Raw genomic sequence first — 26,426 nt, forward strand, 5'->3', positions numbered from 1 at the left:
ACCAAAGCAAATGTCCTTTGAATAATGAACTACATATATTTTCATGGAAGATTATAAACAAATGATGCGATTTTGGATGGACAGTAATTTTCTTTTCAATTAGTTCATAAATGTCAAGAGGAAGACACAAACACACACTCATATGTATATACATGATGGGTTTCTTACAGTTTCCACCTGTCTATTTCATCCACAAGGCATTGGTCAGCTCTTGGCTTTAGCAGAAGATAGCAGCCAAAAGTATCCATGTATGGGGAGGAATCCTAAACCACATAGTGCTACAGTGAACTACATGTCTCAGCCTGATCCTGTCTGTCTCTTATTAATTTATGTTTTCATTGAATTTATTATTATATAATTTATTTTCAAATATGCTTTAATATCTATACTTCATAGGAACTGATTGATTTAAATCATTGTCAGTTGGCAGCTCTTGGCGTTAGCCATCCATCACTGGAATATATACGATACATACTTCATGAATTTTCTTTGACTGCAAAATTGACTGGAGCTGGAGGCGGTGGATGTGCTTTTGCTATCCTTAATTCTGGTATGTATTTACTTTATCATATTCAGTAAATGAAATGCATTTTCTTTTTTGTCTGTTTAGATATTGCATCCCATTATATGATGCCAGTATTAGTTAAAAGTCTTTGGATATTTACATGAATTGTAATCATTTTTCATAGCCAGATTCAATGGAGTGGGTGACAAATGCACTGTCCCCCACTCCTTATCAGAAGGCGGCCCCACCAGCATCTTTTCATGAAAAGGCTCCCAGTATCTATATATATAAAACTGAGAGTGTGTCTGTCTGAATCCCTAAAACTCGAGAAGTACTGAACTGATTTCATTCAAATTTTACACATGCATTACTTAGGGTCCATGGAGTGTCATGGGCCAAAAAAATTTTCAACTTGATTAATGCGGGCCTAGGGGCAGATAAACCACATTTATTAAGCATTTTGGCAGCGTTAAGGCTTGTAACTTGAAGAGTATCCAGCCGTTTTCCTCCAAATTTTCAACAAACATTAATCAGGTTCCTTGAATTGCTGTTGACTAAAAGAAATTTCCGATGCCGACTATGGGCCCCACCAAAAATGCAGATTAATCAGATTTGAGTATACTGCACTGGGTTTTATCTTTGTTTTAGGCAGTTTTCTGTTGATAAAATATTGACACTATTTATGCATTATAAGCAGCGTATAATATTTCATGAAAACCTTTTTGACAGACGAAATGAGAAGAACATTAACATTTTTGTCGGCGTTCTGTTGATGCTTCATGTTAGCATCCCATGCACCATCAGGCCATGTGCGCGTGTGTGTGTGCAGCCAGGTAAAGGTATGATTGTGTGTGTGTGTGCATGTATGGTTGGGTAATGGCACAACAAACCCATTTGTCCATTTCCCAGAATTGCCCTGTTGATGTTTCGCGTTTCCAATCTCACGCAATGCAGCATGGCCCAACAGCATATCTGCTTTCTATGTCATCCATGTCTGAACTATATATAATGCAAAATGTTCATGCAAAAAAAAGAAACAAACAAACTGTTGTGACTTACAGCCATTTGAGTTTGACCACTTCCAAAAGCTACGCTCACCACCTGCAATTACCCACCTCCGCTTAGTTGGACAAGTAAATACAGGATGTCCCAGAATTGAGTGAAATCAGATACATTTTCGTAAAACACACTTTTATTGATGTTTATCATGTTTAATATGTGTTAAAAGTGTATAAATTTTGTTTTGGACCCCTCTTATTTGTCCATGACAGCATTTTTTCAATTTGGCAGCAATCATTTTCTTTACCTCCATACCCAAGATGGAGCAATTGTTTAGCTGAGCTTAAAGAGCACATTCAGTTAGCAGTGCAGGAGCTAACTTCTGAAATGCTTCAAAGTGTGTTTTGCAATGCTAAGGAGAGACTTGAAGTATGCAGGGATACAGACATATTGAAAATTTCCTATAAAAGTTTGACGTAAGATTTATAAATCTACTTGTTTTGGTAATAAACATAAAACTCTGTCAGTTTTTTAAAAACTTTGCTCAATTTCATTGCAACAGTTAATTCTGGAACACCCTGTATGGTGTAGCATTGTTAGTCATTGTGTTTGTCGAGTAAAGATTAAAATCAAAGGTCTTCTCGCTGTAAACATTCCATCATTTTGTTAAGCATATTGTATCAAGGAGTATATTATCCAAAATGTATCTCTCCTTTATAGGCGTGGCTGTGTGGTTGAGAAACTTGCTTTCCAACTATGTTGCCTTGGGTTCAGTCCCACTGTGCGGCATGTTGGGCAATTCTCTTTCATTACAGCTCCGTCCCGACCAAAGCCTTGTTTATTATATAATTACCATTACTGTATTGATATTTAAAATAACACACACGACTCACTTATTATTGTCATATAACAAAAAAAAAAAAGGTCATGTGTGAAATTGATCTTTTTTCTACTTCAATTATTACATGTTTTTTTCTTACAAAATACACATAGAGGAGGAGTAACTCTGTATATATAATAACACTTTGAATGTAGCTCCTGAGAAAAAGTAATTACCTGATCAACAACCGGTATTACTGCTAGTACAAATATAAAAGAGATCTTATTTCCCAACTGCATAGTTGTAGGATCAGTCCCATTATGTGGCACCTTGGGCAAATATCTTCTAATATATACCAAGCCAACCATATCCTTGTGAGTAGATTTGGTAGAGGGAAACTGAAAGAAGTCCATTGTGTGTGTGTATATATCTCTCTATATATAAACGGCAGTTTGTCTGTGCGTGCTTCTGTGTGTCTGTTTTCTCGTACCCTCACCCTGACCACGGCTTTCAACCGATTCTGATGAAACTTGACACACACATAGCCCAATGTCATAATTCAAAACTAACGCAGCGAAAATTTTGAAAAGTTCCCCCAGTTCTGAAAAAAATTGATAAATTCGACATGGGGTCGAGAATCATAAACATGAACCACAGACTGTCTAGGGGACGCAACTCGAGAATCTAAGCTTTTTTTATGCAACGCATTATCTATGGTAGTTTTCACAACTTGCAATCGATTTTCACCAAACTCATGGTGAAGCTTAATGTTACCCTAAGAAACTCAATTCTGACTTTAGTTTTCCATGCAATACCTTACCATCAGAAACAATCGATAAAATCATGCCATTTTGGGAAATCGCGTTCAAATTCAAGATGACATATTTTCGACAATATCTTTCACAAATTGGCAGGAATCTTTTTTTTTTTCACAACGAGCATCATGTCTGCTCCAAGGAGCTATATAGCCCTTTTTATTCCAATAGGATACATTATTGGAAAAAATCGGTTAATTTAATCATATGTGGCACACATAGCAAACAAATTTGTGTATTAAACACAAACCAGACTGTCTAGGGGACGCAACTTGACCTTTTTAGCTATCGATAATTCGATCCAACCAATTCCTACCAGGAAGAAATTACATTCGAGACTTTACCCCCAACACCGCCACTTCTGCTAATAGCTGCTGCAGCCGCAAGTTATTCGAATACTTTTTTTTTTTAAACTTTCTTTATAACTACCACCCCAAACGTTTTACCTTCAATTTTTGACGTACCCTAACGGTCCTCGGACGCTACTTGCAAACTCTTGGTTTATTATAAACCACTTTTGTCGTGTGCATCAAAAAACTTTTCCTTTCGTTTGTTCAGTTTGATCACTTTTGACTTTTTCGTTGTTGTCACTCACATTGCTGCCAGCTTTTTGGCCGTTTTTGTACATTTTTATACATTTTCGGATACTTACCCCACGAGCTCCTTTTTATTACACCTTTACCAAACACATTGCTATCCACCAAAATACTTACCCCACGTGTTCCTTTTTATTACACCTTTGCCAAACACATTGCTATCCACCAAAATGCCCCCGAAGAAGAGAAGGACCCTCCTCAGCCCTCGGACGGCCAAGGCATCGGCTGCTAGGGCTAGAAGGGCACGCGAGACCCACGAGGAAACCGCCTTGCGCCTCTCGCAAACAGCTTCCCGTTATGCCGCTGCTCAGGCATCTGAAACTACTAGCGACCGTTCTACCCGACTTGCAAGGGTCGCAGCGTACAGATCTTCCCTCCGCTCGAGGTTGACGAAAGAGCAACAGTCCAGCCAAAACATGCGGGCTTCTTACTGTGCTTCCATCCGCAGAGCTCGCGAGAACCCCGAACAAAGGGCCATTCGGAATGCGGCTAACGCCACTAGCACCGCCAGGACACGATCTGTCGAAACCTCACAGCAGAGGAGAACTCGCCAATGTGCTGACGCCGCAAACAAAGCCATGGCCAAAGCTGCCGAAACACCTCAACAGAGGAGAGCTCGCCAAGCTGCTAACGCCGCAACAGCCAGGGCTCGATCTGCCGAAACTCCACACCAACGGACTATTCGGACATCCAGACATGCCATTAGCACTGCTTCTGCTAGGGCTTCAGAGGGTGCTGATGCGAGAGCTGAAAGGCTTTCAAGGGATGCCACTGCTACCGCTGTCGCACGTGCATCTGAATCTGCTGAGGCACGGTGCACTCGACTTGAGAGTATCAACAAACGTCGGGATATCATTCGTGGTGTACGTACCCCTGCCCCCGCTTTCTGGTTGTCACTAGCATTCAACTACGACGCCACAATTAACTTCTCCTTGCGTGACGACATCAAGATAGGGTCAATGACAATTGTATGCCAGTTTTGCAAAGCCAGAAATGGCCCGGAGAGCCACCTGGTTTGTGCTGCTCTGGTGGCAAAGTGGACCTGCCACCCCTACGGGAACCACCTCAACCACTGAAGGATCTCGCGGCGGGTTTAACCCCCGATTCGTCACAATTCCTTGAAATAATTCGAAAGTACAACTGCTCATTCCAAATGACCTCTTTCGGGGCCAAAATTCCTCCCAGAGAAGGCTGGATGCCTACTTTCAAAGTGCAGGGACAGGTCTACCATCTTATTGGGTCACTTCTGCCAGACGAGATTCAGCAGTCTTCTTTCCTCCAAATATACTTCATTGCCGACTACAACCACCAGGTTGATGCACGCCTTGGAATAATACCGGGTACAAGCTATGTTCCCCGCAAAGACATTCTTCTCCATCTCCAAACCATGCTTCATGATATCAACAGCTACGTCTGCAGCTTCAGATATGCCTTGGACAGTGCTCCATCTCCAAACTTCACCGTTGTCATTGATGCTGATAAACGACCCCACGGGGAGCACGAACGCCGTTTCAACACACCTGCGTGCAACGAAATTGCCGCAGTCATACACGGAGAGCAACACAACAGCCGTGACATAATCATCTCCTCCCGTGGTAACAACCTACACAGGATCAGCGAGACTCACAGATCTTATGACGCGCTTCAGTATCCATTGCTTTTCCCTTATGGGGAAGACGGCTACCACTTCGGAATTCCTTTACGGCAGCCCTCAATCAAACTACTGCGGCATCAAAGACGGTTTCCTGCAGGGCGTTCTACTCATACCGGTTCATGGTCAGGGAGGGTGAGTTCAACTTATTGCCCCGTTGTCGTCAGCTATTCAACCAGTTCGCCGTCTACATGGCCGCAAAAATGGAATCGGAAAGGCTGCTATACATTAAACTTAATCAGACCAAACTTCGCTCCGACTCCTACATTCATCTCCGTGACGGTTTGCAACAAGAAAATGACCCTCGCAACATCGGCAAGCCATGCATTCTACCCTCCACCTTCACGGGAGGACCGCGATATATGCGTGAAAGGACCCAAGACGCCTTGACCTACGTGCGCCGGACCTCTTTATCACCTACACGTGCAATCCCAGCTGCGACGAAATCACTCGCGAACTCCTCCCGGGTCAATCTCACACCCATCGACACGACATCGTTGCTTGGGTTTTCCGTCTGAATTTGGGCAAAATGAAGGATTTGATAGTTAAGGGTCAGATTTTCGGGCATGTCAGGTGCCACATGTTTTCGGTCGAGTGGCAAAAGAGGGGCTTGCCACATGCTCACATCTTAATTTGGCTCACTCATAAAATCGAGACTAATGACATTGACAAATTCATTTCCGCCGAGATTCCTGACCCCGATGAGGACCCCGGACTCTACGAAATTGTCCGCACTACCATGTACACGGGCTCTGTGGACCAAATTACGCCAACACACCATGCTACAAAAACGGATTAGCCTGCTCAAAGGGATTCCCTAAACGGTTCACTTTGGAGACTCAAACAGGCGGCGATGGGTATCCGCTGTACAAACGAAGGAGTCCAGCCAATGGAGGCCGCACGATTACGGTTGGGCGACATCAAGTGGACAACAGCTACATTGTCCCCTACTGTCCTCTCCTGTCGAAGATATTCAAAGCCCACGTCAACGTTGAGTTCTGCAGCTCCATCAGGTCAATACAATATGTCTGCAAATATATCAACAAAGGCAGCGATGCTGCCATGTTCAGCATCCAGAGGACCACTGGCCGGTACCTCAGCAGCAACGAAGCGTTTTGGCGCATTTACGGCTTCCCGCTCCATCAAAGACACCCGGCTGTGGTGCAGCTTGCTGTACACTTGGAAAATGGACAGCGGATTTACTTCACAGAGCAAAGTGCTGTGCAGATAGCCACCAGCCCTAAAGACACAACGTTGACTGGTTTCTTCAAATTATGCCAACGTGATGACTTCGCTCGAACGCTTTTGTACCCACAGGTCCCATCGTACTTCGTGTGGTCTAAAAACACCTAGGTTCGACGGAAATCCGGCAAAAACGTCGAAAGCTTCCCAGGCGTCAAGTTTGACTCCTGCCTGGGTCGAGTTTACAACATCCCGCCAAACCAACAAGAATGCTTCTACCTCCGTCTCCTTCTACATGAGGTCACTGGTCCAACAGGTTTCGCCAATATACGTACCGTCAATGGGGTTCTGTGCGACACCTTCAGGGAAGCATGTATGAGACTTGGCCTTCTAGAGGATGACTCCCAGTGGGACGCCACGATGGCAGAGGGTGCTTTACTGCAAACGCATTCGGCCCTACGACATCTTTTCGCAATCCTTCTTCAAAAATGTCAGCTTAGTGATCCACTAAGTCTCTGGATGAAATACAGGGATGACATGTCGCACGACTTCTTACGTACGGCTCAGCAACACTGCCCTTCCGCCGAGATCACGTTCACCAACTTCATTTACAATTTTGCGCTCATTCAACTCGAAGACGCTGTCATCGATATGGGTGGGTCTGCTTTAACAGAGTACGGCCTTCCACCACCCACACGTGAACACGCCAATGTTATGTCTGCTGAATTGTTACGCGAAACTTCCTACTGCATTGAGGAACTGCACCAGTACGTCCAAGATAATGAACCACGGCTGCTTCCAGACCAGCGCATAGCCTACAACATCATCGTAGACTCTGTCAGACAGCAACGTGGGGGGATTTTCTTCCTTGATGCACCCGGCGGCACTGGCAAAACCTTCGTCACTAAACTAATTCTGGCAGAGGTCAGACACAACACGGACATTGCCCTGGCTGTAGCTTCCTCTGGTATCGCGGCCACGTTGCTTCCGGGTGGCAGAACCGCCCACTCTGCCTTCAGACTCCCGCTCGATCTGGCAAAGTCCGAGTCACCTATCTGCAACATCGCCAAGAACTCAGAACAGGCCGACATTCTGCGCAGATGCAAACTCATCGTATGGGACGAGTGCACTATGGCACACAAAGGCGCCCTTGAGGCACTGGACAGGTCCCTGCAAGACATCAGAGACTCTACGGCGCCCCATGGGAGGATTAACTTTACTTCTTTCAGGAGACTTCAGGCAGACTCTACCTGTTATTCCAAAAGGAACCCGTGCCGATGCCGTGCGCGCGTGCCTTAAGTCGTCAGCTCTTTGGGCACATGTGCGGCCCTTGCACCTCCAAACTAACATGCGCGCGCAGTTAATTGGTGACAGCGGATCCGCTGCATTCTCCAGGGACCTCTTATCGCTCGGTGAAAATAGGATGCTGTCTGATGCGGATGGCTACGTTCAATTGGACTCACTTTGCACCATTGTCGACACCCCTGCTAGCCTCCGGGACGCTGTCTTCCACGACCTACAAAACAATTTACGCGACCTAAAATGGCTGGCAGGCAGAGCTATTCTCGCACCCAAAATACAACCGTCAACTCCATCAATATCCAGCTACTTGAAGCTATTCCTGGTGATGTCCACGTCTACAAATCTATAGATAGGACAGCAGACCCCGCCCAGCTTGCCGATTATCCTGTTGAATTCCTGAATTCACTTGAACCGCCAGGCCTGCCACCACACATCCTGAAGTTAAAAGTTGGTGCGCCCATTATGCTCATCAGGAATTTGGTTCCACCTAAACAGTGCAACGGCACACGTTTGGTTGTGAAACATTTGGCACCACATTTAATAACGGCCACAATACTTACCGGTTGTGGGAAGGGAGAGGACGTCTTCATTCCACGGATGCACCTTCAACCGTCGGGCGCTGACCTACCAATCCACTTCAGGCGTTCTCAGTTTCCTGTTAAACTCTGCTTCGCAATGTCCATCAATAAATCCCAAGGCCAAACGCTACAAGTCGCTGGGTTACATTTGGGCGAACAGTGCTTCGCCCACGGTCAACTCTACGTGGGCTGTTCACGCGTTGGGAGGCGCAATGATGTTTTCATGTTTTCGCCCAAACGGACAGCTAGGAACATCGTATATACAGAAGTATTCCAGTGAAGACAAGACATTGCAACGTCCACATGCACCTTCGTTCCCTGGAGGGAAAGGACTACATTGGGATTATTCGTTGCCTACTAGGGGCTCTTACATACCCGTGCAACGCCGGGCTATGCTGCTAGTAAATAAATAAATGGAGTTAAACGCAGGTGTTATTCAAATTCATTTACTTCTAACATACGTTTCGAAGACAACATTGGTATTATTCCAAAGGAATAAAAGGGTGTAAAACAATGTAATCTTCTCATCAGGGAAAGAAAGAAAGAAAGAAAACAAACTTATCAATAAGGCATTTTAACAGAATGTGATGGAAGCGTATAATGATGAACGGAACGCTATTAAGTTTTTTTTAAAACAGTTAGAGGATATTATGTCAAAGGTAGCCTATAGAAAGAGGAGGGGTAAAGGAAAGAAATAAGCAGAAAACTAATAAATGAGAAATAGAGAGCAATATGTGAATTAAAATAAAAGCTTAAAAACTTGGAAAAAGATATATTCTAGTGGAAGTGAAATGTAAGAAGAAAATCAATGTTCATAAGGACCCCAAATCAATTTGTTCATCTAAAACAGTGGTTCTCAAGTTTATTTTTTTTAACCTTTGATTCATATTTTACTTGGGTAGACCCCCTTAGCCATTTTAAGCTTTAAAAAATCCCATTATATTTTGAAATAGTAGAAATTGTATTAAAAAATATGTCAAAATATTTTGTGTATTGTAGAAGTATAACTAATCTATAGCAGATAAATCTTAACATGAAAAATGGACTGCCAAGGGTCATATGGACCCCAGTTAAGAACCACTGATCTAAAACCTTTCAAGGTAGTGCATCAGCATGGCCACAGTCCAATGACTTTAGATGAAATATATAAATGAATATGATCTTTTTAGTTCTTTTTCCCAGGTAGCTCCCCCGCTGTTTTTATGAAAGAGGAAAGCATTGATATTAATTGTTCTGCATAGAATTATTTCATTATAAATGAAGCTGCTCTAAATTTATGTCAGATTTAGGTTATGACCAATAGCTTGCCTCACCACTCTGTTCACTCTATTGACACTGAAGCCATAGATGAAAATAAGGCTATAGTCTTTATGCTACATGCAGCACTGAATAAAGAAAGGTTTCACTAAGTATGACGATGATAATGAAGCCATTTACAAAGAGAAACTGTGTTGTCAAATGAATTCATTCAAATATATTACTAGTATATATTATTTGAACTTGGAATGCAGAGAAAGGAAAATGTATCATTACTGGTTTCTTTTAGCACTTTGAGTTCGACTTCACTCAAGGTAAAAAAAATAGTGTGATATTGTAACATTCATGTATTTCCCCATGATGATTAACAATGTAAAGCATGGTATGTTTAGCTCTGATCAAAATCTCAAAGTTAAAATTAATTCAAAACAATTTGAAGAAATAAACTTTATATGTGATAGTAATCTGAATGCTAAAAGGTTTAACAAAGTGGTAAGCAAAATGTTTTTTTTTTTTTAATTTTCAGTTTTTGAAATTGTTCTGGTTTTTAACAGAATGATCTTTGAATATTGCAGGTGTCTCTGAAAACCAAAAACTTGCTGCAATACAAAAACTGAATGAGTCAGGCTTCCATGCTTTTGAAACAATCCTTGGAGGACAAGGTGTCAAATTATGCACATCAGTGGATGAAAATCCTTTTACAGAACTTACTGATATTTAAAATATCACAATAAAAATCAGATATGGTTTATTTTACTGACATTTATATCTTATTTCCATAGAAACACAATTATTTTAATATGGATCATTAAAAAAATATAATTTCTGAGTTAAACAGTAATATAAATACACATCATTTTTGATGAAAGGCCAGGCTAACCATAATTCAGAAGACCTAGGCTCAAAGATGTCCTGACCAGGGTCATCTAATCTCCCACTACAAATGCATTTGGAATCACGTGATTCCATGGGTTCTTACCAAGGAGAAAGGCAATTTCATCACTCCAGCATATATTTTTAATCAACCCCAGCAGGATGAAAGACCAAAATGAATTTATTTGATGTGATACTCTCCTAATTTTGCTATCTTGTCATGATTTATGTCCAGACTCACAAGAAACATCACCAAATATGTGGCTGCTTTTAGATTTTTCTTTTAATGATTTTTTAGTTTACAATAGATGTTATTCCTTGTTTATTCCATTAGGAATTATATAGTTGCTTCTACTGATCAAATTTTAAAAGCTCATATCATCAAAAATCATTATTTGAAAAACATTCAACAAAACACTTCAACTGAAATATATTTGTTTTACATTAAGGTGGATTCTATAGTAACAAGCTAAGTTCTCTGGAAGCAGACTATATAAACTTAATATTTAATTCTCAGATAAATGAAGTTATTTCACCTCTATTGCTGTTAGCCTGATTCCTCATTAAGGAATAATGAAGATAATTATCCTTGTGTGGATACTTCTGATAAGATCATAAATAAATGAAATAGCTTTAAATAATATAGAAATACATAATCCCATTGTTAATAGATGGAATTATCTAACAACTTTTGATGCTCACAAGACATAGCAATGCTCAACTTTTCTGGAGTAGGTCTAATTAAAACAAATTACCTGAAAAAATAGCAAATCTTATCCCACTGAAACTATTTACAATTAGAATAATTGTTGTTATTGGCATTGTGAGGGTTAAGAAAGGGAAGAAATAATATGGTACCAGACACTTGAATTTTAAAGGAAAAAAGGGATGGCAATGTTTTTAATATTTCATTTTAATTATACAAAGTAATACGGTTTGATGTTCATTAATCCTTCTGCTAATTTGGAAATAATTTCTAGTTATTGTTTTGGTGATGTAGCACAGGATTTTGGCATTTTTTATCTTTTATCTTTTCTTTGCATTTGTTATAACCTGCTCACATGGTTCTGATATGTAAAGGAAACACTTCTAACAGTGTTATGTAGAAACACCATACATTCTCCTTAATAGATAAAAACCGAACTTCACAAAATCTTCAGTTTTTTTCAGATCTTCAACTTCTGAGAAGCATGTGTGAATTATACAAAATCGCTATGTACAACATACAGAAATAAGAAAAAATTGCTCCAGTTCTTTGCTAATAGTGAATCAAAGAAAAAGATGAGCATAAGGAAAATGTTTTGAGAACAAGTAGAGAATGCTAATAATAATGAAATTATTGTATACAGTGCTCAGGTGCACCACAACTTGTCAAAAGTGCATATAAAGCATATGCAGTAATGTACAAATGTCTGGGAAGTGAACAGTGTATGAGTCAGATACATGCTTGCGTGTGTATGGAGGGGAGAAAATCAGGTGTAGTGTTGGCAAATCTCAGGAAGTATGGACGTTTTGAAGGATGCAGTGCTCCGACAACAAACAACTGATGCCGGTAGTTTGTTCCATGCTTCAGCAACTCTTAGCGGGAAAAAATGTTTCCAAAAGTCATGGAAGGAGCTGTGCTGTTTTCTGACTTTGTAAACATGTCCACGGGTGTTAGACAGGTGGAGTTTGGAAAGGTGCTCAGAGTTATTGTTAGTAAGATGGTTAATAATTTTATGGGTGTCTGCCAAGTCAGCTGCCAGACGTCAGAGTTTCAATGTATCCATGCCCAGGGAGGTAAGGCGTTCAGAATATGGCAAATACCTGATGGAGGGTATTCTCTTGGTTGCACGTCACTGAATGGTTTCCAGACGATTAATATCCTGGGCAAGATAGGTGTTCCAGACCGGTGATGCAAATTCCAGGTGAGGTCGCACCATAGCTATATAAAGCCGGAGAGCAGCTCACAAAGGACTTGGTGAGTGATGCCAAGACACCCTCAGCCTTCTTGGCAATTTTAGCGATGTGTTTTGTCCAACGCAAATCGCTGTCGACAATAACACCCAGGTCACGTTCACATGAAGACTTTTTGAGACTAGTGTTGTGGAGGGAGTAAGTAGACGCTGGGTTTCTCCTCCCAAAATGCACTTGTCCACAGCCAGCTTGAGTTGCCACTCCATGATCCACTGCTGCATTGTGTCCAGGTCTGATTGCAATAAAGATCTATAGTGTACAGGATCTGTCCTCTTTATTTTGAGGTACAGCTTGATGTCATCTGCATATTTCAGTACTGTGGCTTTCTTTAAGTTGGCATCTATGTCATTAACATATGCAACAAATAAAAGGGGGCCAAGAACAGATCCCTGTGGTACACCAGATGTCATCTCATAGGGTGAAGAGTGCTGTCCTAGAACTGTGACAACTTCTTTTTGGCTGATAATGAAGGACTTCAACTAGTTATAGAGATCATCTCTAACATGGTTTAAGTTCTGTGAATGCAGGTTTTGAATGTTCTGGAGACCGAGTGAAAGAACAAACTAAAACTTTTTATGAAGAAGCAGAATGTCAGGTAAAAAGCATCTTGGTATCTACTTGCCATTAATTCAATCTCTGGACCACACAAAGGTCTATTACAGTCTCTTAAATCTAAGTATTGCTCCCCAAGAGCAGTTAAGCTTGGTAGACCAGTACAGGAGTTTCTTCTGGAATTTAATGTGAAAGATATGGATGAGTGTGTAACCAATTCTTTCAAGTCTGTAGACAAATTTATAACAATAAATTGTGGCCGTGCTTAATATTTGAATCTGCATCTGAAGACATTACAAATTACTTTACAAAATTCAAGGTTTCAAAGAATTTGCACTACATGAACTATTTCCTAGATGAAGTTAGAGGTTGTGGAATGGATGAATGAAGATGATACTGTAGCTCATTTTCACCATTATACTCAGAAATTGTGCAGATTGTACCAAGATATAAGAATTAAAAAAAAAAGTGATGGAAATGAGAAAGTGGTTGCAGAGAGATTTTTGCGACAGATTAATTCAGTTGATAGGTGAAGTGCTAAATGGCCTAAAGCATTAAAGTTTTATAACTGCACAAAGCATGAACATGTACAGAGAGGAAAATATCTGAAATAGCTTCGCTTGAAAGATATGATTAAAAAATAATGGTAAATCCTGCAACAGAAGATAAACATTTGAATGTTCAATGCCATCAACTTCTCTCCAATGAGATGTGCTACTACCATCATTATCAATCCTGAAGAAGAGATTGGGACAATTTTAGCCACCTTTCAAAATGAAGTTAATGATTCTGACAGACCAACCATTTCTTAATATGTAACTCTACTTTGTTATAAATTTCAGCTTTTCACTTTCAATAATAAACAAAATTCAAAATTCCCCATATTTTTGTAAAATTAAGATTTCACTTTTCATTTATTAGTTCCTTTTCCTTTATCAACCAACTGGTAATTATTTACAGAGTACTTTTAAGGCAGGATCAGGTTGTTAATTGCATGTACTAATTGAACCACGAGTGGTCTCATACTCGACAAGTCCCAACAATGACTTCTTCTTACAAAAGTCGTCAGGTGTTATTTAGTCGTTGCGGTTTCGATTTTTCCTGAGGACAATCTTAAACTCTTATACAGGATTGTTCTTTTTTGTAAACTTTCTGAAAATTCTTTTGGTGGTACCAGAGAGAATGCTGTTCCTTGATTCGTTAACAATTATCCACATTCTTTAATTCTATCTGTTTCTACCTTTACATCCATCACTGCCAACGAGACAATATTGTTGCTACCTGTTGCCACAACTGCATACCTCTCGCTTCAGGTATTCACATTTTCCTTTATACAATTGAACCAAAAACAACAGCAATATACATGCACACCTGCACAGGGAAAGCTTTTGCAATCAATTAACATATAACTCACAAAAATTAACTCCAACTCTCTCTGATGACTCCTACCAATGGCTCGGCTTGCTCTATGCGACGCTTCTGTCTAGCTATCACGTCCACTATTTATATGTATTGGACTATCATCTGGGGGCATCCACACAGCAATGTTATTAAACAAAAGTGACATTTGGATGAAAAAACCATGTTTTATACACAACAATAAACAAAACACAAAAGACATCCAATTGTAAAAATAGGCAGGATTTTATTAGTGGTTTTATATCTAGATGTCACTAATTTTTAATGCATTTTTTTCCTTTACAACCAACAAGAACAAAGTGAAATTTAAAAATTTTTACCCATTTCTTTGCCATTCCCATATGTGCTATTTTTCCTTTTCCTTTTTTTTATATTTCTTTATAAGTGAACATTCCAACATGAAGAAAGATGGTTAACTTTGTACAAAACGTGTCACAGAAAGCAACAGACAGAATTATGTTCTGAATTTTTTTTTCATTTTATATATATGTATATATATATATATATATAGTGTATGTGTGATTTGGAAGAGAAAATTTAGTGTGTATCATATGCAGATATGGGAAAAATATGAGTAGGGAAAATGAATATGGTGGTGGGTAATATTTAATTAACAGGGACAGTCTCCAATTAGCTTTGAATTTTCTTTTTACTATAATTATATAAAAACCAATTTAAACATTTGGTCAGTACCATGATGTGCAGTAGACAAAGCAGTAAATTGTCTATGGAGAGAATATAAAAGTGAGAAAGAGGAAAACAGTTTATAATGGAAATGAGGTACAATCTTGGCAAATAGTAAAATATATTTTCTGTTTGAGAAGAAAAATAATAAGAAATGTGATAAGAGCATTGCACAAATAAATTATTTAAATAGATTAAAAAAAATTAAATCAAACGAAAGAATAAGTTTAATGCATTAAAGGTTTTTAAATTTTGGTGAGGGTAGAATTGAATGGAAATATACATGGTCTGTGGCAGTTATAAAGACTGCAGAAAATTATAAGATTTATTGTGACAGAAAAAAAAAAAAAAAAAAAGGGAATGTTTAGAAACATGTCTAAGAAAAAGGTATTCAGTGTGTCTATTGAATTATTTGAACCATAATTATTATTGCTGTAACTGAGACAAGATATTAGAATGAGGAGAATATTTCATTGCTGTTCTGGCTATAATTCATTCCTTCATAAAGCATCCTTTATGTTCAGTTTACAAAGGGGAATTTATGAAACTCTGTATATGTGAACTATTTTATTGACATAAAAAAACTTATACATTCCAGGGAGAATTCTGAAATTCACCAACTAGTGATTCCACTTTAGAATTGTAATTGAAACTAAGAAAAATTGTAAATTTAAAGATTATATATTTATATTAGAGTTTTTTTAGTAGTCAAAACAACCTTTATAACAAATTATAATAATTTTATATACACTGAAGCAAAATGAATTATTGTTTGTAAATGTTATCATGTAAAAGAATTAGATTATTCAATTCATTATCATTGTATGCAAATACAACAGAAAACAGAGCAAATTTTTGTTATCTTTTTGTGGGAAGTTATAGATTAGAAATCAAAAATGCTATCCCCTGCACTGCAAGGACAATATTTAACAGCACCTCATTAGCAATGAACAAGTGAGTGACATTCCTGCTGCACTGCAATATTGCACCATATTTTATTTATACGTAATTTTACATTGTTTCTCTCTAAACTAAACTAGGCAAAACTTGACAATTGTACACTATGAAAGCAGTTGTACAGTAAAGTATCAGTTGATATATAATAAACAGCTATCAACTTATGTCAGTGAAAGTCTTTGTTCCCAGCAGTCAACTTGACTTTTTCGACAGACTTACCCTATCACTCCAGTTTTCTCTTACAAACACTTTTTGTTTTTAATGATTGTAGTCTTCACATAGTCAATCTTTAAAATTTGTCACCTGTCTTCAAATAGGTGTCATCGATGTTTTTACCTTGTTAAAACATGTTGCATAGTAGTAAAGTGATGACTTGGAATCTTTGGTTAATATGCAAATTAACTAAATATTACTTAAGGTCAACACTTTACTCCCAGTGTAAAATAAAACCCTCCTGTTAACAGATATATTGGTGGTGCATATTTTCTGATATCAACAATACTTTGGAAACAGGAAACAAACTTCCACCTTGTAAAAATATGATAGTTATTTTACTTCTGTTATGATACCAGGTTTACATAAATGCAATCAACTTTATCAAGTGAACTGAAGCAAATTTAATTGGTCAAGAATATATTATAGTGCCTATACTGGAATATGAATTCACAACTGTCAAAAAACCATTTAATCAATCCGTAATTGTTTCTCCTTTCATAATTTTTTCCTAATTCTAACACAAATCCTAAGATGAGTTTACAAGTTGGTATGGCTAGATGTTGCTAACAAGATTCATCCATCAGTATGAAGTTGTTTAAAATGACCAATATACTTGGATGTGATCATGTATATTCCTATCTACTAAACAGATTTTATTACATTATGAATGCTTTACCAGTATTTTCATATTTCCTTTTTCAATTACTCCTGCATGTGTGAGTGTGTGTGGTTGAGCACTTTATTTAATTTGACTTTTTCCATATTTGTTCCTCTCACTCTTCACATTTAATGAATGAACATATAGCAAATTGTTACACACCTGATTTGGTTCCCTTCAAAAAGTTTCATTTTATTTTTCACAAACATCTTTACTTCCTTTATTATTATTTTTTTTATTGCAAGAAATTAAGCCCTGCAATTAATTAGCTAAGTGCTGCTTTCACAGTTCTCTTCTCAGCATATGACAGTATAATCAACTGATTTACATCAAAATCCTTACAATATATAATCATAGAATGGTGAACTCTTTCACTGTTTAATCTAAGTGGATTGAACAATAAAAAAAGTTAAAAAGTTAAAACTAAGTTTATCTTTTAACATGAGAGCATTCTGGTAGAAAAAAAAATCCCCCTAAAACCCCCAAAAAACTTCAAGCTCTAAATTCGATGAAGTGTTCTTCAGGAAAACTACTCACCAAAATTGTTTTTGTCACAGCTGAAATTATCTTCAGAATAAAGGTAAGAATATTTTGACTGTGTGTGTGTGTGTGTACGTACGCATGTGTGTGTAAAACTTTAATTTCATTTCAGGTCAATTAATCACACTACTTATGTGTCAGCTCATAACAAATTAATATAAAATTGAAGGAATATTTGTCACAAACAGTTGAAACTGATACAGTCTCAGGAATTTACCAATACCAATAGAAAAATCAACATTATATCAATTCAAAGAATTGATAAGAAAATAAATATAAAAACCAATTCAGATTTTAATGCCAATTAACAAAGTATAAAAATAAAAACTCATTTCTCCCTAAAACTATTTTTATAAGAGCTAAAGTAATAATTTAAATAGAGTAAGAAATAGCATTTTGGAAATCCTTCTGTGAGTGCATTTATACTCAAACATTTCTCTTGTGTTCAATAGACAAACCATTATAGCTTTGATAAATGCTGCACATTTAAGGCCTCATTACATTACTGCTTAGCCTCTTTATTTAACACATAGATTCCCAAAAAGAGAGAGAGGTTGGGGATAGGATCATGAGAAAAGAGACAAAAATAAAAGAAAAGACTATGACTAATATTCTGAAACTATATTTCTTTATGCTATACCTATTTGTAATAGAAGGATAACTAAGGTATTATTAGTTGACAAACTGAAAGAATCCATAGTATTTAAGAAGAAAATAAATAGAAAAGCAGTAACTACCATTAGATCATGGTTGAAGTAAACCATCATGTTGTCTGGTTAATTAAAGCTTACTTTTAGCCAGTGGTTTTTTTTTTCTTTCTTTTTACTCAATTTGTTTTCCTCTCGACTTGAAATCACTGACACTGTTGTCTCAAATACACTTGATTCAATGATCAAGTCGTCCATGAACTGAGTGACACGAGTTGACAGAGGCCATCAAGTCAAGCTCCTATGTCCAATGGTTGTCAGCTATTGACAAAACTCAGCCTGGCTCATGTAAGATCACCAAAGGGAAGGGAAGCTGATGATTGAGCATTCAATTATGGTGTTCCATTCCTCATTAGAGATTTTGGAGAAACATTTGGTGTGCTATTGGCTGAATGAGCTAATCCTCTCCCTCGAACACCTGAAAAGAGAATTAAAATACAAAACATAATAAAACATCATTACTAATGTAAGTAATTACTGCAAATTAATTCTTTTTAGTCTTAAAAACACAGTAATGAAAGTAATTATTTTACAGTCATCCTAACTTTTTCTGCATCCAGGGCCCATGTATCACTACCATGCAACAATAATGAATTCAGTATATGGGTTAGGACTCAGCAGTGCATGGTTCTCAGGTTCCTACTCATCATAATCCTTCAGGCCATTACAAATTAATTTAAACTGGATGCCATACTGACTACCGTGTTCTTATAGCTAAATCAGCAGAGTTAGAAAAGAAAGTTCTCAGTGGCATCCAGTTTAAATTAACTTGTAATGGCCTGAAGGATTATGATGAGTAGGAACCTGAGAACCAAGCACTGGTGAGCCCTAACCCATATACTGAATTCATTATTGTACTTGATAACTTCCACCTTACTGACTGCACCACATTACATGGCTTGAACAGATCTCACAAGCCATTTGTTTACCCCTAGCACCCACATAGACCAAGAGATTACGGAGTGAGGGACCATGTTGAAGGATAAGCACATTGGCTTATTTTCAGCTAAATACTTTTGACATAGCCTCATTTGGAAGACAGCATCAGTAGTATTTTTCCCTGGCACAAAACTAAACTGCATCTTATCCAGGCTAATTCTCTTCCTAATGATTTACATATCTCTTTCTGTAACATTCATGATCTGGCCCTGCAATTTGATGCCTCTAATTTTCTCTAAGGCATCTCCTTCACCCTTGAAACAGCTGACTATTATGCTGCTAGTCACCTTCCTGTACTTCCTGATTGGTTATGTGGACAGCTAAACCATATCCTACACCACCAGATATTTTAAGCATCTCAGCAGTAACTCCTGATGGTCCACACACATACACACATTTATATACACAGGGATCCAAACCTCCCTCACTACCTTCATTTTAATGTATGTTTCACTGTGCTTAAATGAGTAGCTTAGTCTTCTCCAGCACTGTCTATCACCAACCAAGACAGTCCTATGTCATCTTTTCAGTGAGATGCAAAATATTTAGAACAGTCTTCACTACTTAGTCCCATCTTTTTTGGTCTTCCTCTCCCCACAATTTCCAATAACTCAGAGTACTTGGCACCTTCTTATGCAACACATGTCCTCCAAATGCATCACATGCTTATGCTAGCACAGCCTTTTCTCTTGTTCCTATGTTCAGTATCCTGCTTAAAGCAATACAAAGACAACACTTCTTACTCCAATCCACTCTCAATTCAATTCTCTTGTGTTCCTTCATTTCGTTCACTCTCTATCATTTAAAAATCTCCTATTTCCAAACCATCTCTGCATCCCATCAAATTGCCAATTATTATAATTAACAACAGGAGTGCTGTCCAACAGTTGGTCTAAGCGTAACAGGCTGATTAAGAAACTTGCTTAAAATACAAGAGGAGAATATTTTTCAAAAAGGCACAGGCATGGCTGTGTAGCTGAGAAGTCCACTTGGCAGCCATGCAGTTTGTTTCCTGGTCTTGATATTGTGCACCGATTGTAAAAGAATATCACTGTCACACATGCAACATTGTCCCTTTGCATTCCTCTGAGAAAACATGCCCAGCCAGTGTGCTGTTCATGATTAGAGAACCAGGGAATATAAAATATTACCATGCTATCAAACAGGTGAAAGTTGGTGAGAGGAAGATCATCTGGTCATTGTAAAGATTACAACAAATTGTGCCTGACCCATGCAAGAATGAAAAAAAGAAAAAGAATAAAATGATGATGGTGATGATATTAGTGTCTAAATTGAGTTTTAAGCTGAAATAATAACACTGCTAACAAATATTTATTTTTCTCAATTGAAAGAAATAACTTATGTGTTACATATAGGGCTGAGTGTCTGACCTTTTGCCTGGCCTGTGAAATTATAGCCATAAGCAGCATATGCTGCAGTCATGCCAGCTTGTGCACCAGCGATTTCAGCAGCAGATAAAGCTTTCTTTGCAGTGCCTCGTCCACGTGGGCGTCGTCCAACTCCTGAACCTTTTGGTCGACCACGACTACGGCCTGTTCCTCTTTTTGTTGGTGTTGGAATTGGAGCCACTGAAATCACAAAAAAATTAAATTAAACACATTAAAATGAATGCCATTAAGAGAGTGGAGGGAACATGTGGAAGGGAAGATGTGGGACAAAATGGTGAGAAAGGATCTTCAGATGTTGGGACTCACATAGTTTACCTATGCTTGAGAAGACATGTCAAGCTAAGTAAAATTATGGTTGTCCTTGCATACAGGCAGGACTCCTGCATTCTCCTCTTCAGCTGAGCAGTCTTGTGAGTGTTGGAACCACATAAAAGGACCTGTGCTGTGCTGCATAAAAGCACCCAGTACACTTTGTAAAGGGGGTGGCATTAGGAAGGGCATCCTGCCTTAGACACCATGCCAAAACAGGCCTGGAACCCAGGCAGCTCTTCCACTGGCCAGCTCCTGTCAGACCATCCAACCTATAGAAAACAGACATATGATGATGATGATGATGATAACCTACAAGATGCTGATTAACAGTTTTGTTAAAATACTTTTTATTTTTGAACACAATGAAAGCAAATATATTTTCTGCTGATGAATGAAATTAAATTTTAAAAAATAAACACCCCTCTGGTAACGGGTAGCATTTAAATGTTGATATCTCTAATTCCAGTATTTCTCATAGAAACCTCCTTGATAGTTTGATAAAAGATGGTGTAGAGTCAGCTCCAGGATAGAACTGCTTCATCTATCAGTGACTTTTATCACTGATGTCTTACCTATTGCTATATTTTCTCTTTTCTAACTTTGGTTAATAAGAAAAAAAAATCTTTCATAAATACATCAAAGAAAAGCATGCCAAACTGATAGAAACCGAGGCATGTGGCACTTACGTGGGGGGAAAGATGTATGTGCATCATCAACTACAAGAGGGGCATCATTACTGTTATCATCTATCACAAGGTTACTTGATGGTTGGTTGAATTCACTGCCAACTGACATCTGTAATAAGTGAAAAGAGGAAAAGGAATGTATAAGGAGGGAGTGATAAGAGGAAGGAATCTAGCAGAGAAGAGAGACACAACAAAATAGATGAAATGATCGAAATACCCTAGCATGAGAAAAACAAACTGTTGTAGCTGATGATAACCTTGTGGAACTTGCAAAGACTCAGTGGATAAGATACTAGCTTCTTTACTACAGAATTGAAGGTTTATATCTAATTTTTCAGAAACAGGAACAAGTGTTACTTGACAATAAAGGAAAAACAAAAACACAAAACAGGAAATAAGGGAAGAGTTTGGGGGTTTACAATAGTGAGCTGAAATCCTCAACAAATAACTCCATAGACACATACACATGGTTAGCTATTGTTTTTTTTATGAAATTGTCATATAATCTCATGAAAAGTTCTTATGTAGTGTGGTGGTTGAGGCTCGAGGTTGGAATCTATTGTGATTTACAGAAAGGGATGTGCAGGTTAGTGACACCAAAGACAAACTTCTGTAAAATGTTTGAGAGTGTACAGAAGAGGGTAATGAGTTTGTATGTGAGAAAAATTAGGCATAAGAAGAGTTATATGCAGTGTGCAAGAGAGGAGACTGCACTGGTTTGGTCAAGTGATACAGACAGATGAGGACAGTTGCATAAAGAAGTGCTGATCACTTAAAGAGGAGGGAAGTTGTGGAAGAGGGAGACTCAGAAAGACACAGGACAAAGTACTGAAGGCTGATCTCAAAATGCTGAGCCTCATGAAGATGACAGAGGACCGAGATATGCGATGCAGTGCTGTACTCAAGACTTACCCACCACAACAGAACTGATATCCTAAAACCAAGGTACCATGTAAAAAGCATTTGTATTGCTGCTGGTACCACATAAAGCCATCAAACCTATGCCAGAATGGAAAACAAATGTTAAATAGGGATGAGGATGATAACTTCACTTGGGCTTTTGTTGGATTTATGATTTTGCCCAGTTTCCAAATTCTGCGTATTTGGTAGTATTGGTAAAAGTAGTTGTTGCTGAGTGCATTGATTCCTTCAGGTGTGTATTTGTAAGGTCATAAGGATTTAGAGCTTTCTTATTGTCTTTTGGGCATCGGAAGGAAGAGCAGATTCAAAAACACTCTCAAGGTGATTTTCCTTAGAATTTATCTCCATTTTGAGTTTTTTGATGGCTGAACTTTCAGAAATACTTGTAAGGTTTACTGTAAGGTAAAACATACTTTTCTCATGCTAACATGGGTTGGATGAGATATTCTGAGACAACACTTGACAGCCAGACGATGCCAACCCTTCTAGTTAACTCTTATGACACACAAATCCAATAACAAAGCAAAGATAGTTTGGCATACTTAAAGAAAAAAAAAAAAAAAAATTATGCTTTTAAATCTGTAACTGACCTCACTCTGTGGACTGGCAGGAACGGACATAGAATCAAAGCTTGCAACAGAATCAGTATCTGGGACAGGAATTACAACATTATCTTCTGTTTTGAGGCGTTTAACATCTTTCGTCTGTAAAACAAGTTCAAAGCAGTCTTAGAAAGAAGTTAACAATTTTTCAAAGAAAATGTATAAAAGCATGTATGCTTTATTCGAATAAAACTAAAAAAACAAATGACTTGGGTATCATACCAGCATATATGTTGGTATGATACCTAAGTAGTTTATAAAATATATAGAAAGATAAAAGATAAAATACAATTATGGTACTTATAACTTAAAATCATTCCGGAATTGCTTTTGAATTAATCAATATTCAGGATATTTTTAAGACCACCTTCTATCTTGATGAATTAAAACAATAAAGATCCTAGTTAATTCATATTTGATATTTAAAAGTGCCTGCATGGCTATATGATTAAGAATTCCTCTTCACAATCATGTGGTTTACAGTTTGATCCCACTGTGTGATTTCTTGTACAAGTGTCTTCTGTTATAGCCTTGGGTTGATCAATATCATGCAAATAAAATTTGGTAAACAGTTAAGTAATCGTGTGCAAACACCATGCATATTTATATATGTATGGTGTATGCATTTGACACAACAACACAACTGGTTGTGTAAAAAGGTAACTTGATCATTCAATAAATATTGACCAATAAAATGCATTTGTGTGTAAAGCACAAAGTTAATCTGCATTTTGAAAGTGCAAAAAAAAAAATAAATAAAAGAAAAAAAAAACCCCATCATCATAATTGTATGTCTGCTTCCTATGGTGGCATGTTTGATAAGTCCAACAGAATCCAATGGGTTAGAGGACTGGGCCTTGCTCCAATCTCTCGTATGGGCATTGTTTCTACAGTTGAATGCTTTCTCTAATGTGTGTGTGTACACAAACATATCTATCTAAATATATATGCTTGTTCTCATGCAAATGCATGCCTAATGACTTCTGGATAAGAATTTCGAAAAAGAAGGAACTGGGCCTTGCTCCAATCTCTCAGTATGGGCATTGTTTCTACAGTTGAATGCTTTCTCTAATGTGTGTGTGTACACCAAACATATCTATCTAAATATATATGCTTAGTTCTCATGCAAAATGCATGCCTAATGACTTCTAGGCTAAGAATTTTGAAAAAGAAGGATGCATTATACATGAATAAATATGATATGTACCAGACTGACATAAGTATTAAATATAATAGAGCAGATCTTATCAATCAACAAATGTTTCAAGGGCTTGCCCCAGAATAGCCACTTCTTTCTCATTCTCCTGAATGACCGAAGCCAGTATAAGAATACAAGAATACAGAACATACTCCTAGTGACATAAGTTGTATTTATTATTGTTGCTTCTATTACCTTTGAATAAAAATTTTTGAGTACTAGTCACAAGAAACGTATTTTCATAATTTCTAAAGGGGGAAAAAAAAAGACCGTTCACCTTTTCAGTAAGTTTTTCTCGCTTGCGTTTTCGTTCTTTAGTCTCCTTCTCACGAAAACGCTTTTCTTCTTGACGTTGTTTCACTGAAAGAATTACTAAACATTGGAACAGTTTGAGTATAAGTGCAACTAAAATAAGTCAAAACATAAATTAATTATAACAAGAGCATTCAGAGAGTGCAAACCCCCGCCAAGGCAACACCAATATCCTCTCAACAATTAGCTGAAGATGATTTTTAAAATGAGAATATCTGAAATAACCTGGACTACTCTCATAAACAAGAATACTAAAACTGAACCTGACTGCTCTCAAATGGAAAAATAATCCAAATATATATACATATATTGAGTGAGAGGTGAAAGGAAAGGAGATGAAATACTAATACAGTGAAGGAGAAGTAGTGAGAGAAAGTAATGAGAAAGATGAAACAAAATGGAAAAGAGAGTGTCACATGAACAAGAAAGGAAGGGGTAATGGATGAAACAAAGGAAGGAGTGAAAAAGCATGATATGTGCGTGTAAAAGAGGGGTATGTTTGCATGTGTGTATGTACAATGGAAATGGAATGGTAATGTTCAACGCTGAAAATGCGTGTGTGTGTGTACAAGAGAACTATATGGAACTTTACATATATATGTAAAGTAAAGACATCGGAAAAATAATCCAGAATCCTTGTTCTGTACTGGATCGATTCCAAAATCTAATGAGACTGTGCCAGTCACAAGGTCAAACATCCCTGAAAGTTTTATCTGAATCCATCCAGCAATTCTTGAGATATCTTATCCATAGACAAACACCAAATATTACCTTGTTTTGCAGCTGTCTCTAACAGTCAATAGCCACATCTACCTTCTACATTTCCCTCAATCCAACCATCATGCCATTTGACCAAAAACCTTTGCCAGTTTTAGCTTCACAAGCCTTTTTAGGAAATGTTTCCATCTCTGCGGTATTCAAGACAATTAAGCACGTGATTGATATAATTCTAAGTATGTCTCTCCACATTGCACACACAACCAAAGCCCATAACATCAGAACTGCTGAGGAAAAGAATACTGCTTACAAAACACTTGGAGGAAATCAACCTCCCCATGTTCAACAGGGAGCTGCAATATCTGATGGGCAACACAAAAATGAAGGATGCAATGCTCATCATCTAGTCATAACCTCCAAATTCTGCTGCCTGTGAAATTGCAGCTGGGATTTCTAAACTACCAAGGGGTTTTTCCATTAATTTTGCAGAATTCTTTTCCTGACCACTGTTAAATCAATATGGTTCTCATAGCAGTTCTCCTGTTAATGAACCTAGCTTATTTGCCTTATATTTTGCTCTAAATTTCGTGCACACATAAAACCCTTACTAAACTCGGTTTTTCTACTGAGAGAGAGAGAAAGAGAGATATGCCAAATATAAAAACTCCAACCAGATTGGTCCTGATAATATCTCATTATCTTCACTGCCCACCAGTCTCTTGCCCTGGAAATTTCTTGTCAGAACACACTGCTCTGGTTTCTCATGGTAACTACTGAAGTAAAGTTTGTTCTAACAGAACGTCCACGTTTAAATCGGGATGAATATTACCTCTCTGCATTAATACCTGCCTCTGTCGCCAGCACCTGTTTTGGTACTGTCAATCTATATGTTCCCGGCAAAGAGATGCATTGCTGCTGTCTCTAGTGGTCAAGTGCCCATCCTTGATAAGACCAAACAAGGACAAAATCATGTGGTCTGGTGGCCTTGGCACTAGAGGTAGTGGGGATATATCTCCCTGCTAGGGATAAAAACAAGAGTGCATTTTGCACCAAAAGGCCGACA

The 26,426-nt window shown here is 38.0% G+C and overlaps 2 protein-coding genes across 3 annotated transcripts in view; one reads left to right on the top strand and one right to left on the bottom strand.

Moving 5' to 3' along the window:
- LOC115213475 (mevalonate kinase) overlaps nt 1-10,461 on the top strand; it is a 28,376-nt gene extending 17,915 nt beyond the window's left edge. Inside the window, exons 8-9 of the mRNA XM_029782468.2 lie at nt 397-550; nt 10,281-10,461. Of these exons, the coding sequence (XP_029638328.1) occupies nt 397-550; nt 10,281-10,426 (300 nt within the window). The 3' untranslated portion in view covers nt 10,427-10,461. The remainder of the gene's footprint in view (nt 1-396; nt 551-10,280) is intronic.
- A 4,248-nt stretch (nt 10,462-14,709) lies between these two features.
- Nucleotides 14,710-26,426, bottom strand: part of LOC115212792 (chromatin-remodeling ATPase INO80-like) — an 87,315-nt gene continuing 75,598 nt past the window's right edge. For both annotated transcript variants that reach the window (XM_029781490.2, XM_029781491.2), the window contains exons 32-36: nt 24,612-24,706; nt 23,125-23,238; nt 21,614-21,722; nt 20,598-20,795; nt 14,710-18,685 (exon numbers count right to left, since the gene is read on the bottom strand). In XM_029781490.2, coding sequence (XP_029637350.1) covers nt 18,600-18,685; nt 20,598-20,795; nt 21,614-21,722; nt 23,125-23,238; nt 24,612-24,706 — 602 coding nt within the window. In that variant the 3' untranslated portion in view covers nt 14,710-18,599. The remainder of the gene's footprint in view (nt 18,686-20,597; nt 20,796-21,613; nt 21,723-23,124; nt 23,239-24,611; nt 24,707-26,426) is intronic.

The sequence above is a fragment of the Octopus sinensis genome, linkage group LG6, assembly GCF_006345805.1.
Source record: "Octopus sinensis linkage group LG6, ASM634580v1, whole genome shotgun sequence".
NCBI classification, from domain to species: domain Eukaryota; kingdom Metazoa; phylum Mollusca; class Cephalopoda; order Octopoda; family Octopodidae; genus Octopus; species Octopus sinensis.